This window comes from Oncorhynchus clarkii, chromosome 18 (genome assembly GCF_045791955.1).
Source record: "Oncorhynchus clarkii lewisi isolate Uvic-CL-2024 chromosome 18, UVic_Ocla_1.0, whole genome shotgun sequence".
Lineage (NCBI taxonomy): Eukaryota > Metazoa > Chordata > Actinopteri > Salmoniformes > Salmonidae > Oncorhynchus > Oncorhynchus clarkii.
The window spans coordinates 27,395,835-27,409,839 of record NC_092164.1 but is presented as its reverse complement, the minus strand read 5'-3'; the positions used below and the strand labels follow the sequence as shown (position 1 = coordinate 27,409,839).

At 42.4% G+C, this 14,005-nt stretch overlaps 1 protein-coding gene across 1 annotated transcript; it reads left to right on the top strand.

The window, feature by feature from the left end:
• The first annotated feature begins 10,884 nt into the window (after positions 1 to 10,884).
• On the top strand, positions 10,885 to 13,904 carry LOC139373288 (ATP synthase-coupling factor 6, mitochondrial-like). Its single transcript, XM_071113638.1, has 3 exons — positions 10,885 to 11,505; positions 12,936 to 13,063; positions 13,769 to 13,904. Exons 1-3 carry the CDS (start codon positions 11,336 to 11,338, stop codon positions 13,795 to 13,797), a joined length of 327 nt encoding a protein of 108 aa, XP_070969739.1. The 5' UTR covers positions 10,885 to 11,335; the 3' UTR covers positions 13,798 to 13,904.
• The last annotated feature ends 101 nt before the right edge of the window (positions 13,905 to 14,005 follow it).

The window sequence follows — 14,005 nt, the reverse complement described above, 5'->3', positions numbered from 1 at the left end:
TGAAGCAACATCTCAGCATCAGTTAAAGCTTGGTCGCAAATGGGTCTTCCAAATGGACAATGACCCCAAGCATACTTCCAAAGTTGTGGCAAAATTGCTTAATTACAATAAAGTCAAGGTATTAGAGTGGCCATCACAAAGCCCTGATCTCAATCCTACTGAAAATGTGTGGGCAGAACTGAAAAAGCGTGTGCAAGCAAGGAGGCCTACAAACCCAACTCAGTTACACCAGCTCTGTCAGGAGGAATGGGCCAAAATTCACGAAATGTATTGTGGAAAGCTTGTGGAAGGCTACCCGAAACATTTGACCCAAGATAAACAATTTAAAGGCAATTCTACCAAATACTAATTGAGTGTATGTCAACTTCTGACCCACTGGGAATGTGATGAAAGAAATAAAAGCTGAAATAAATCACTCACTACTATTATTCTGAAATGTCACATTAAAATAAAGTGGTGATGCTGACTGACCTAAGACAGGGAATTTTTACTATGATTAAACGTCAGGAATTGTGAAAACTGAGTTTAAATGTATTTGGCTAAGGTGTATGTAAACTTCTGACTTCAACTCTATCAGCAGGAATAAAAGTGTATAAAATCACAATAAAATCCATCAGGTATATCCACTCTAAAAATGTTTTTAAAGTGGTTTAAAAGTGATATGCTCAATGCTGGATACAAATCTGGGCGGGACAGCTTGTTCCTCCGAATGATGGGTTTCAGAGAATGTCCACTGACCTAAGGGTAAACCTGCGCCGCAGAACAGCCATTCTCTCCTCTACTGTTCTCAATCCTGAAAGTTAATGTATTTAGTGTGTGTTTGTGTCTGCCATCTTGATGTCAAGGTTTTGAATGGTCTGACGTTTTCTGACATGAGACCTGCCCACGATACACCAGGCTGGTGTAGCATTCTCAAAGAGCAGCCGGGTGTATCCCTGGTAGAGGTCGACCGATTATGATTTTTCAATGCCGATACCAATTATTGGAGGACCAAAAAAAAAACAATACCGATTAATCGGATGATTTTTATATATTTGTAATAATGACAATAACAACTATACTGAATGAACACTTATTTTAACTTTATATAATACATAAATAAAATCCATTTTGTCCCAAATAAATAATGAAACATGTTCAATTTGGTTTAAATAATGCAAAAACAGTGTTGGAGACAAAAGTAAAAGTGCAATATGTGTCATGTAAAAAAGCTAACGTTTAAGTTCTTTGCTCAGAACATGAGAACATTTGAAAGCTGGTGCTTCCTTTTAACATGAGTCTTCCATATTCCCAGTTAAGTTTTAGGATGTTTAACGATATTCGTAGGTGGAAGAAGGTGAAGAGGACCAAGGTGCACCATGGTACGTGTTCATGGTAAATTTAATAAAGAAACTGAACACTAGAACAAAAAAAACAACAAAGCGGAAAATTAACGAAACAGTTCTGTCTGGTGCAGACACACAAAGACAGAAAACAACTACCCATAGTGGGAAAACAGGCTGCCTAAGTATGGTTCTCAATCAGAGACAACGATAACCAGTTGCCTCTGATTCGGGAACCATACTAGGCCTAAACATAGAAACACAACACCTAGACATACAACGTAGAATACCCACCCACATCACACCCTGACCAAACGAAAAATAGAAACATACAAAGCAATCTACGGTTAGGGCGTGACAGTAACCCTCTCAAAGGTTCGGACTCCGGCCGCAAAACCTAAACCCATAGGGGAGGGTCTGGGTGGGCATCTGTCTGCGCTCCACCTTAGTCTGGGCCCACTTAGGTGGCGCCTTTGGAGCGGCGACCCTCGCCGCCGACCCCGGACTGGGGACCCTTTCAGCGGACCCCGAATAGACGGGAGACTCTGGCAGCGCCGGAGTGAAGGGCGGCTCTGGCAGCTCCTGACTGACGGGTGGCTCTGGCAGCTCCTGACTGACGGGCGGCTCTGGCAGCTCCTGATTGACGGGCGGCTCTGGCAGCTCCGGACATGAGGGTGACTCTGGAAGCGCTGGACAGGCGGGAGCACCTGGAGGGAGGAGACGGAGAGACAGCCTGGTGCGTGGGGCTGCCACAGGAGGCCTGGTGCGTGGAGGAGGCACCAGATGGATCGGACCGTGGAGGCGCATTGGAGGTCTTGAGCACCGAGCATGCACAACCTGTCCTGGCTGGATACTCCCTGTAGCCCGGCAAGTGCGGCGGGGTGGAACAGACCGCACTGGGCTGTGCTGGCGAACCGGGGACACTGTGCGTAGGGCTGGTGCCATATAACCCGGGCCGAGGAGACGCACTGGAGACCAGATGCGCTGAGCTGGCTACATTACTCCTGGCCCAATGCCCACTCTAGCCCGGCCGATACGAGGAGCTGCGATGTAGCGCACCGGGCTATGCCTGCGCACTGGGGACATCGTGCGCCTCACGTCATAACACGGTGCCTGCCCGGTCAACCTCTCGCCACGGTAAGCACCGGGAGTTGGCTCAGGTCTCCTACCTGACTTAGCCACACTCCCCGTGTGCCCCCGCCCCAAGACATTTTTGGGGCTGCCTCTCGGGCTTCCTTGCCAGCCGTGTTCCCTCAAAGCGCTGGCTCCCTTTACCTGCTGCCTCCACTCTCCTGGCTGCCTTCACCAGCCAGGATCTCCTCCCGTGTGTAAGAACCCTTCCCATTCAGAATTTCCTCCCATGTCCATGAGTCCATTCCACGCTGCTCCTGGTTACCACGCTGCTTGGTCCTTTTGTGGTGGGTAGTTCTGTAACAATATTTGTAGGTGGACAGAAAACAACAGAAAACAACTACCCACACCCATAGTGGGAAAACAGGCTGCCTAAGTATGGTTCTCAATCAGAGACAACGATAACCAGCTGCCTCTGATTGGGAACCATACCAGGCCTAAACATAGAAACACAACACCTAGACATACAACGTAGAATATCCACCCACATTATAACCTGACCAAACGAAAAATAGAAACATACAAAGCAATCTACGGTTAGGGTGTGACAGGATGTAGTTATTATAGGAATTATAGGACTATTTCTCTCTATACTATTTGTATTTCATATACCTTTGACTATTGGATGTTCTTATAGGAACTATAGTATTGCCAGCCTAATCTCAGGAGTTGATAGGCTTGAAGTCATAAACAGCGCTGTGCTTCAAGCATGGCGAAGAGCTGCTGGCAAAAACAAGAAAGTGCTGTTTGAATGAATGCATACGAACCTGCTGCTATCTACCACCGCTCAGTCAGACTGCTCTATCAGATATCAAATCATAGACTTAATTATAATATAATAAACACACAGAAATATGAGCCTTAGGTCAGTAATATGGTCAAATCCGGAAACTATCATTTTGAAAACAAAATGTTTATTCTTTCAGTGAAATACGGAACCGTTCCGTATTTTATAGAACGGGTGGTAACCCTAAGTCTAAATATTGCTGTTACATTGCGCACCCTTCAATGGTATGTCATAATTATGTAAAATTCTGGCAAATTCATTACGGTCTTTGTTAGGAAGAAATGGTCTTCACACAGTTTGCAATGAGCCAGGCGGCCCGAACCGCTCCATATACCTTGATGCGAATGCGCTTTTGTTAAATCATCGCTTGTTTGTAGGCTGTGATTCGATGATAAATTAACAGGCATCACATCGATTATATGCAACGCAGGACAAGATAGTTAAACTAGTAATATCATCAACCATGTGTAGTTAACTAGTGATTATGTTAAGATAGATTTTTTTATAAGATAAGTTTAATGCTAGCTAGCAACTTACCTTGGCTCCTTGCTGCACTCGCCTAACAGGTGGTCAGCCTGCTATGCAGTCTCTTCGTGGATTGCAATGTAATCGGCCATAATCGGCGTCCAAAAATGCTGATTACTCATTGTTAAGAAAACTTGAAATTTGCCCTAATTAATCGGCCATGCCGATTAATCGGTCAACCTCTAATCTCTGGTAGTCTCTGATGACTGTTCCGGGCGTTGCTCCTCCTTTTCTTCTGCAGAGTACCCTCAGGTGGTTCATTCGCTTCCTTCCATCCTTCTCCAGGCATTCTATGTGGGCACTCCCGGACATGTTTTCTTGAAATGTGACCCCAAGGAACTTAACTTTTGGGGTCGTCTGGAGTGCCTGTATATACAGTTTAAGGCGCACTTGCTTGGATCTTTTGGGGTTTCTGGAGAAGAGTAGGCACTGGGTCTTCAAGGGGTTGAGCTTGAGCCACCACATATTGGCCCAGTTCTCAATTTCTGTTATGTTATGCTACTCTGTAGCTTTTTTCCAGCATGGGCAAAGGCCCAATAATAGAGGCCCAATAACCGAGATCTGCTGCGAGCTTGGCCACTTGTCCTGCTCTTGGGTGGGGGTAATAAATATCACATATGTACATTAAAAACAGTAGAGGACTGAGGTAAAGCCAGCTAGGAGAGGAGAGGTAAAGCCAATTTATGCTTGCTCTGGCAATGCAACCCAGAGGCTCCGTATGGAGGGTGTGACGCAACACCAAATCAAGCTTTGTACCGCATCGGCGTGTGCCACACGAATTTTGTAACAATGAGGAGGGCTCCGCATAGCTGCGTATAGCTCAACATTAACATGATTGGTTGACGGTAGGTGGGGGCGGTATATCCTGTATAAACACAAACTCACTTCCTTGACAACAAACATGGAGTACTTTGATGAAAGGCTATCAGAACAAGTTCACAAATAAAAAACATCTTTATGAAACCTTGTTGGGATTTCGAAGACACGAAAATGAGTTTGAACTCCTGGAAAGAGATCGGGGAAATATATAGAAATGTCTGCTCTACTCAAAATTACAACCAACTAATTGCAGCATTACAGCAAAAATGGAAGAGGCAAGTGGAAGGGTGAGAAAGTAAGGAACTTGTCTGTCGGGACTTACATTAAAGACCAAAATTGTCTAAAGAAAATTGTGATAAATAAAAAAGTATATCAGTTTAATTTAAGGACCCCAAAAAATGACAGCTGTGCCACATAGATTGCAAAATAGTTGGGAAGAAATGTTTGATGTACCGATTCATGATACATGGAACTGATACACAAAACAAAGCCGGATTCAAAACATAGAGCTTTTCAATTTCAATTATTATACAACATTATTGCAACCAATAGAATGCTATATAGATGGGTGATACAACCATCCCAGCTCTGCAGATCTTGCTGCAACGAGACATTCGATAATTTGTTTTGGTACTGTCCATATGTAGTTTGTTTTTGGTCACAAGTTCAGGAATGTCTGAAGAATTGCAACATTTATCTGGCGTTTACTCTGCAAATAGCACTGCTGGGTGATTTAAAAAGTTATAGTCAATTGATTAATAATATAATAATACTCTTAGCAAAAATGTTTATCTTTAATTTACAATATGTACAATCTACGATAATAAAAATTTTCTAAACGTTTGTGAAACATCAGAGCACAGTTGACAAATATATAGCAATTAGAAAAAGCAGCCAACAAGTGCTCAGCATATTCGGGAATTCTTTCAAGACAGCTGGAAAAGCATTCCAAGTGAAGCAGGTTGAGAGAATGCCAAGAGTGTGCAAAGCTGTCATCAAGGCAAAGGGTGGCTACTTTGAAGAATCTCAAATATAAAATATATTTAGATTTGTTTAACACTGTTTTGGTTAGTAGTTTTGATGTCTTCGCCATTATTCTCCAATGTAGAAAATAGTACAAACAAACAAAAACCTTGGAATGAGTGGGTGTGTCCAAACTTTTGACTGGTACTGTATATTTACAACAACAAACATTGGAGGGACTGGAAATAATGCAGACAATTAGATGGAAGGCACAATCTATCTGCATTATTAAAGCGGATCTACCCCCTAATACATTTTGTTTTTACAAAAAAAGAGATCGGGGGTAATGAGGACAGGTGCGGTGAAGAGGTCAATGGAATGCAGACCGTCGGGGATAGATGGATTGGGACACATTCAATAAATCTGATCTAACAAAGTGGATATTTGACAAATCCTAATGATTGATGTATTGTAACATGCCCACATTATGGTTAGAAAAATCCGATTTGGATATAGTCTGCTGTTTTCGGCTGTTTTCGCTGCATAACATTTACAAGTTGTCCCTTTTCAGGTTAAAAAAAGTGACTGCTAAATGCTAACTCCATTTCATATAAACTGGTAGCATAGTTTGCATACAGAAATCGGTAGTGGTAGTTAAATTAGTTTTTAACTGTATGGTAATGTTGTTAATTGATGACAATGCCATGACACCCATTCAAGGCTTGACATCCATACAAGTATTACACTCCGATTTTTACCTCAACATAGTGTTAAATACACATACAGTATAAACAATAGCCTAAATGTAGGCACATTTTGCTGGGGTGCAATGGGGATATTTGGGATGGAGATGAAGGTGGGACAACGGTGAAGTTTTTTTTAACTTCATGCTATCTTGGCTGAGCTCCTGTGTCAAGCACCGGGACTCAGACGAGGTACGGTGTTGTCTTTGATATGCCTATGATAGCTCCCGGAAGCGCCAGAAGTATGCATGCTCTGACTTCTCGATCCTTACCGCATCGTTATTATGCGCTTCCCAAATGTTTTAGCAATGCGGAGGCCTCTGTGTAGATTCGCATTTACATTATAGGTAGGTGGGGGCAGGAGGTCCTATATAAACACAAACTCACTTCCTTGCCAAATTCCTTCAAAACAGCTCTGGGAAGCGCAAAAGGTATGAATGCTCTGACTTCCGCGGAGGCCCCATCACACTAAATGCTGTACGGCCTCTGCAGACGTTGAATTGACCATGCAGATCCCCTACGCATACAAATCAGAAAGACGACCGTTTACAAATAATATACGGGACATTTTTTTTTATTTGTTTATCAAATGTTTATCATATGCGCCGAATACAAGTGGGGCAGACTTCACAGTGAAATGCTTGCTTACGAACCTTTCCCAACAATGCAGAGTTTAAACATAATTAAAAAATGTAATAGTAACTAACACAATACAATACTGTACCTTCGGAAAGTATCCAGACCCCTTGACTATTTCCACATTTTGTTATGCTACAGCCTTATTCTACATTTTTTGTTGATGTAAATCCTCAACAATCTACACACAATACCCCATAATGACAAAGCAAAAACATTTGCTAAAAAAAAGTTATTTAAAAAAATGCTGAAATATCACATTTACATAAGTATTCAGAACTTTTACTCAGTACTTTGTTGAAGCACCTTTGGCAGCGATTACAGCTTTGTGCCCACCAGTATTTGGGGAGTTCCTCACATTCTTCTCTGCAGATCCCCTCAAGCGCTGTCAGGTTGGATGGGGAGAGTCGCTGCACAGCTATTTTCAGGTCTCTCCAGAGATTGTTCGATCGGGTTAAAGTCCGAGCTCTGGCTGGGCCACTCTAGGACATTCAGAGACTTTTCCCGAAACCACTCCTGCGTTGTATTGGCTGTGTGCTTAGTGTCGTTGTCCTGTTGGAAGGTAAACCTTCGCCCCAGTCTGAGGTCCTAAGCGCTCTAGAGCAAGTTTTCATTAAGGATCTCTCTGTACTTTGCTCTGTTCATCATTCCCTCGATCCTGACTAGTCTACCAGTCCCTGCCGTTGAAAAACATCCCCACAGCATGATTCTGCCACCACCATGAGATGGTGCCAGGTTTCCTCCAGAAGTGACCCTTGGCATTCAGGCCCAGAGTTCAATCTTGGTTTAATCAGACTAGAGAATTGTGTTTCTCATGGTCTGAGAGTCTTTCGGTGCCTTTTTGCAAACTCTAAACGGGCTGTCATGTGCCTTTTACTGAGGAGTGGCTTCCGTCTGGCCACTCTACCATAAAGGCCTGATTAGTGGAGTGCTGCAGAGATGGTTGTCCTTCTGGAAGATTCTCCCAGCTCTATAGAGTGACTCTGAAGCTCCTTCAGAGTGACCATCGGGTTCTTGGTCACATCCCTGACCAAGGCCCTTCTCCCCCGATTGCTCAGTTTGGCCAGACGGCCAGCTCTAGGAAGAGACTTGATGATTCCAAACTTCTTCCATTTAAGAATGATGGAGGCCACTATGTTCTTGGGGACCTTCAATGCTAGAGATATTTTTTGGTGCCCTTCCCCAGATCTGTGCCTCGACACAATCCTGTCTTGGATCTCTACGGACAATTCCTTCGACCTCATGACTTGGTTTTATCTCTGACATGCACTGTCAACTGTGGGACCTTATATGGACATGTGTGTGCGTTTCCAAATCATGTCCAATCAATTGAATTTACCACAGGTGGACTCCAATCAAGTTGTAGAATCATCTCAGGGATGATCAATGGAAACAGGATGCACTTAAGCTCAATTTCAAGTCTCATTACTACCGAGGTCCTGGATGGCCGGGAGCTCGGTGCCAGTGATGTACTGGGCTGTCCTCACCACCCTTTCTATCGCTTTGCAATCAAGGGTGGTGCAATTGCCATACCAAGTAGTGATAAAACCAGTCAAGATGCTCTTGATTGTGCATTGTAGAATTTTTTGAGGATCTGAGGGCCCATGCCAAATCTATTCAGCTTTCTGGGGTGAAAGAGGCGCTGCCATGCCCTGTTCATGACTCTGTGTGTGTGTGTGTGTGGAACGTGTTAAGTCCTTAGTGACGTGTACGCTTGAAGCTCTTAACTCGCTCCACAACAGCCCTGTCGATTTTGATGAGGGCGTGTTGTCCCCTCTTGAAGGAGATTGTTGGAGAGATTGTTGTCCTGGCACTACACTGCTAAGTCATTGACAAGTAGTCTCTGACTGCCCACTCCCACCCGCTGCATGAAAAATGCAGACTGCACCGCAATGATCTCTGTCGGGTCCCGCAGGTATCCCGTGGGAATGCAGCCCTCTAGTCTATTTTAGTAGGCCTAGACTAGGCTACAATTATGTACCTCTTTTTCTGAGAGAGTAGGAAGGTATGTAATTGAAAGATATGTATGTTTTTGTCCTGTTTCATTTTCCTTTGATCAACACCACATGATTTATCATCCCCCTCTTCAAAGGGGGAGACACTCTAGACCCAAACTGTTATAGACCTATATCCACCCTGCCCTGCCTTTCTAAAATCTTCAAAAGCCAAGTTAACAAACAGATCACCGACCATTTCGAATCCCACCGTACCTTCTCCACTATGCAATCTAGTTTCCAAGCTGGTAATGGGTGCACCTCAGCCACGCTCAAGGTCCTAAATGATATCATAACCGCTATTGATAAAAGACAGTCTACGCAGACGACACCATTCTGTACACATCTGGCCCTTCTTTGGACACTGTGTTAACAAACCTCCAAACAAGCTTCAATGCCAGGTTCTGACTTAGAATATGTGGACAACTACAATAACCTAGGTGTCTAGTTAGACTGTAAACTCTCCTTCCAGACTCACATTAAGCATCTTCAATCCAAAATTAAATCTAGAATTGGCTTCCTATTTCGCAACAAAGCCTCCTTCACTCATGCTGCCAAACATACCCTTGTAAAATTGACTATCCTACTGATCCTTGACTTCGGCGATGTCATTTACAAAATAGCCTCTACTCAGCAAATTGGATGTAGTTTATAACAGTGCCATCCGTTTTGTCACCAAAGCCCCATATACTAACCCACCACTGCGACCTGTATGCTCTCGTTGGCTGGCCCTCGCTACATATTCGTTGCCAAACCCACTGGCTCCAGGTCATCTATAAGTCTTTGCTAGGTAAAGACCTGCCTCATCTCAGCTCACTGGTCACCATAGCAACACCCACTCATAGCACGTGCTCCAGCAGGTATATTTCACTGGTTATCCCCAAAGCCAACACCTCCTTTGGCTGCCTTTCCTTCCAGTTCTCTGCTGCCAATACTGGAACAAATTGCAAAAATCACTGAAGCTGGAGACCTTCATCTCCCTTTCTAACTTTAAGCATCAGCTGTCAGAGCAGCTTACTGAACACTGTACCTGTACACAGCCCATCTGTAAATAGCACACCCAACTACCTCATCCCCATATTATTATATATATATTTTTTGCTCTTTTGCACCTGTGTCTCTACTTGCACATCATCATCTGCACATCTATCACTCCAGTGTTAATGCTAAATTGTAATTATTTTGCCTCTATGGCCTATTTATTGCCTTACCTCCCTAATCTTACTACATTTGCACACACTGTACATAGATTTTTCTATTGTGTTATTGACTTTACGTTTGTTTATGTGTAACACTGTGTTGTTGTTTTTGTCGCACTGCTTTGCTTTATCTTGGCCAGGTCGCAGTTGTAAATGAGAACTTGTTCTCAACTGGCCTACCTGGTTAAATAAAGGTGAAATAAAAAATAATAATAAAGAAATTATAGTATTTATAGTATTATAATATGAATTATAGTATTACAATTATGTATTTTATTTCAGTAGGAGATCATATATAACTAAAATCAGATTAATGAGATTAATACAATCAGTAGATTACTGCACATCCAAATTTCAATAGCCTAAAGAAAAACAAAACAGATTTAGAGGATTGTACAAAGAAGTTGAGGGAAAGACTAAATCAGTTGTGTAAATCCAGCAAGTATGTTTTTTTGTGGGACAGTTGTTGCTTTGCCACAGGGGCAAAGACATGCACCTCTTCAAGGCATTGACTAGTTTAAATTTCATTTCAGAAATAAAATACCAAATAAGGTATCAAATAAAGCATAATTATTATGTCAGTGGTATGAAAGCTGTGCACAAGCCATGATAAAAAAATGTGTAGTGGTGAAAAGAACCTCGCTGTCGAGATGCGCAGCCAGGACGCATGTTGATGTTTGCGAACACGACCGATTGAAAAAATACCCACAATGCAAAGCGGCGTATCACATTGGAAGTAATCACTCTGTGAACGAGTGTCAATTCAAGGTGAGTGGTGTTTTTCAGCAGAGTTAAACGCATTCTAATCGTTTTCATTGTATTAACAAACTTACATGTTCGTCATCTTCATGTCATAGCTAGCTGGTAAGAGACACATGATAACGCGAGTGCTAAGCTAGCTAGGGAACGTTACCAAGGGTCGACTAATACTGTAACTTCACCAAATACTGTAAGTTAGCTAGTGTCATGTCTTTTTTGTTGTTGCTTCAGATGCATGTATGGAAGATATGCACAGGGTTGGGTTTTCCACAGCCACGTTACCGCCGTCAGCTATCTACAGTAGCTAGCTAGGAACCGTTAACTTCAGCTAGCTACTGAACATGCACTGTTTAGCTTCCGCCGGTAATATAACGTTCCATGTTCAGTTTAACTAGTTTGGTGGCGTTACTGTCAAAGTTAACTGTTGTAATTTGTCTCTCTCTCTCTGTTTGACAGTATGGCGCTTCATAAACTATTCCGTCTGTCCTCGCTGTTCCGCTCCGCCGTGTCATTGACACTGCGCAGGAATATCGGCCTGTCTGCTGTTCTCTTCAACCCGGCCAAGGACTTGGACCCTATCCAGAAACTATTCCTAGATAAGATCCGCGACTACAGCACCAAGAGCAAGTGAGTGCAATAAATAACCGCACTATTTGTCCTACTGTCACTGCTGGCCTACTCAAATTGACATGTTTCTTCATGTTGGTAGGCTAAAAGTTAGCTAAGCTTAATTGGAATGACCCGTGATGTCATGACAGAGATGGTGGCAGGGAGTCTGCACGTCCTTTTCGCGCTGCAGAGCTATTTGCAGAAGGCTGGGCCATATGTTCAGTAGGTGAACGTTGTGGGACGTTGCAAATAGAAATGTCAGGAAGACTTGATTTTTGAGTAATCAGTACAGGTCAGAGTATGGTTTATTTTACATAATATATTTCTATCTGAACGTTCCACAATGTTGTGCCCCTTCTGAACCCGGCCCTATATGTCTAGATGGCAAGATTCATGAAACGCATAGGATGCTGAAGGTGTGTTTTTTTATAGGATATACATGTCTGACTCATTATAGGGTATTATAATTATAGGGCTGACTAGTTATATGGGTTATTGAGCTCACCCACTGCAACAACAGTAGGGCTGCCCCCCCCTATTTTTGTTTTTATCTTGGTCGTCCAAGATTAGTCTGTTCTGTGTTTTAGTCAAATCAACGGTATTCATTGAGCTTGTCTGACGCTTTAATCACACTGTTTGATTAGGCCGCATCATGTTGTGGGAGTGCTTTGCTGCAGTAGGGACTGTTGCACTTCAAAAATAAATGGCATCATGAAGCAGGACATTTTTGTGGCTATATTGAAGCAACATCAGTCAGGAAGTTAAAGCTTGGTAGCAAATGGGTCTTCCAAATGGACAATGACCCCAAGCATCCTTCCAAAGTTGTGGCAAAATGGCTTAAGGACAACAAAGTCAAGGTATTGGAGTGGCCATCAAAGCCCTGACCTCAATCACATAGAAAATTTATGGGCAGAACTGAAAAAGCGTGTGCAAGCAAGGAGGCCAACTAACCTGACTCAGTTACACCAGCTCTGTCAGGAGGAATGGGCAAAAATTTACCCAACTTATTGTGGGAAGCATGTGGAAGGCTACCCAAAATGTTTGACCCAAGTTAAACAATTTAAAGGCAATGCTACCAAATACTAATTGAGTGTATGTAAACTTCTGACCCAATGATGAAAGAAATAAAAGCTGAAATGAATCACTCTACTATTATTTTGACATTTCACATTCTTACAATGAAGTGATGGTCCTACATGACCTAAGACAGATCATTTTTACTATGATTAAATGTCAGGATTTGTAAAAACTGAGTTTAAATGTATTTGGCTAAGGTGTATGTAAACTTCCGACTTCAACTGTGTGTGTGTGTGTATTTTTTTTATGCTACTACTCTACTCTACTGAATAAATATTGCTTGACTAAATGGGGTCAGCCCTCAACAGAGTAGTGTATTCTATGCTACAGTGTTGTTTAAGGTTAATTCCTCATCTTTCTCTTTCCTCCAGGGCTGCAGCAGGTGGGATTGTTGATGCAGGCCCCTCTTACGAAAAGGGTGTCTCAGAGGAGATCACCAAACTACAGAGGTTATATGGGACCGGTGACCTCACCAAATTCCCTGACTTCAAATTTACAGGTTTGTCAAAGCCATGCACTGCAGTATAGAGCTGGGACGATAAACTGAAAATGATCAGACATTTTACTGATATCATTAATAATGATAAGTTGCCTACAGTAGAGATGTGATTTTTGAAATATGGGAAATTGCTAAGGGGACAATGGATAGCTACGACATTTAATGTATTATAACGGGTACTATAAAAAGTAACTGGGGTGTAAATTCATTTTAACGTATTGTTTGATTTCTCGTTATTGTGTGATGGATTTTGTCCATGTTGCCCAGCAGTAGGAGCATTTATTGGTACCTCAGTCAGACTAAATTGTAATACCACCATCTCACCCTACATAGCTTACTCATTCTATGCGTAAAGCAGGGGTGTCAGTCATTCCATGGTGGGCCTAGTGTCTGTTTTTTTTTTTTTTTTTCCCTTTCAATTAAGACCTAGACAACCAGTAAGGGGAGTTCTTTGCTAATTAGTGACCTTAATTCATCAAGTACAAGGGAGGAGGGAAAACCCAGCCAGTCGTCCCTCCATGAGAATGAGTTTGACACAGGTGGTTTAAATGATTCATTAGGCACCAAACGAAAAACATATATATATATATATATATATACACAGAACATTAAATGCTTTTTTTTTCATTTTGCCAAGTGTTACTACGATATGCACTAATGAATACGACCCAACATTACTCACAATCTCCCTTTTCTCTTCTCCAGAGCCCCAGCTGCAGGAAGTGGCCAAGTGAACACTGGCCATGATGACGTTGTCTCTGTCCTACATGTCACCACTATAATGTACTATTTAATAAATGTGAGAACATTGTTTTCTTATGCTAAATCATGTTCAACCTTACATGCTTGCATTTTTGATCATTTACTGATTTTAAATTATAACATATGACTTTACACTAGTCTCATTCACCTGACTCATTCACCTGTGCTTCACCCTGTTCC

Coding starts and splice junctions, on each gene's coding strand:
- LOC139373288 (XM_071113638.1), top strand. CDS start 11,336: ATGGCGCTTCATAAACTATTCCGTCTGTCCTCGCTGTTCCGCTCCGCC. Junction 11,506..12,935: donor GACTACAGCACCAAGAGCAA/GTGAGTGCAATA, acceptor TCTTTCCTCCAG/GGCTGCAGCAGGTGGGATTG. Junction 13,064..13,768: donor CCCTGACTTCAAATTTACAG/GTTTGTCAAAGC, acceptor TCTCTTCTCCAG/AGCCCCAGCTGCAGGAAGTG.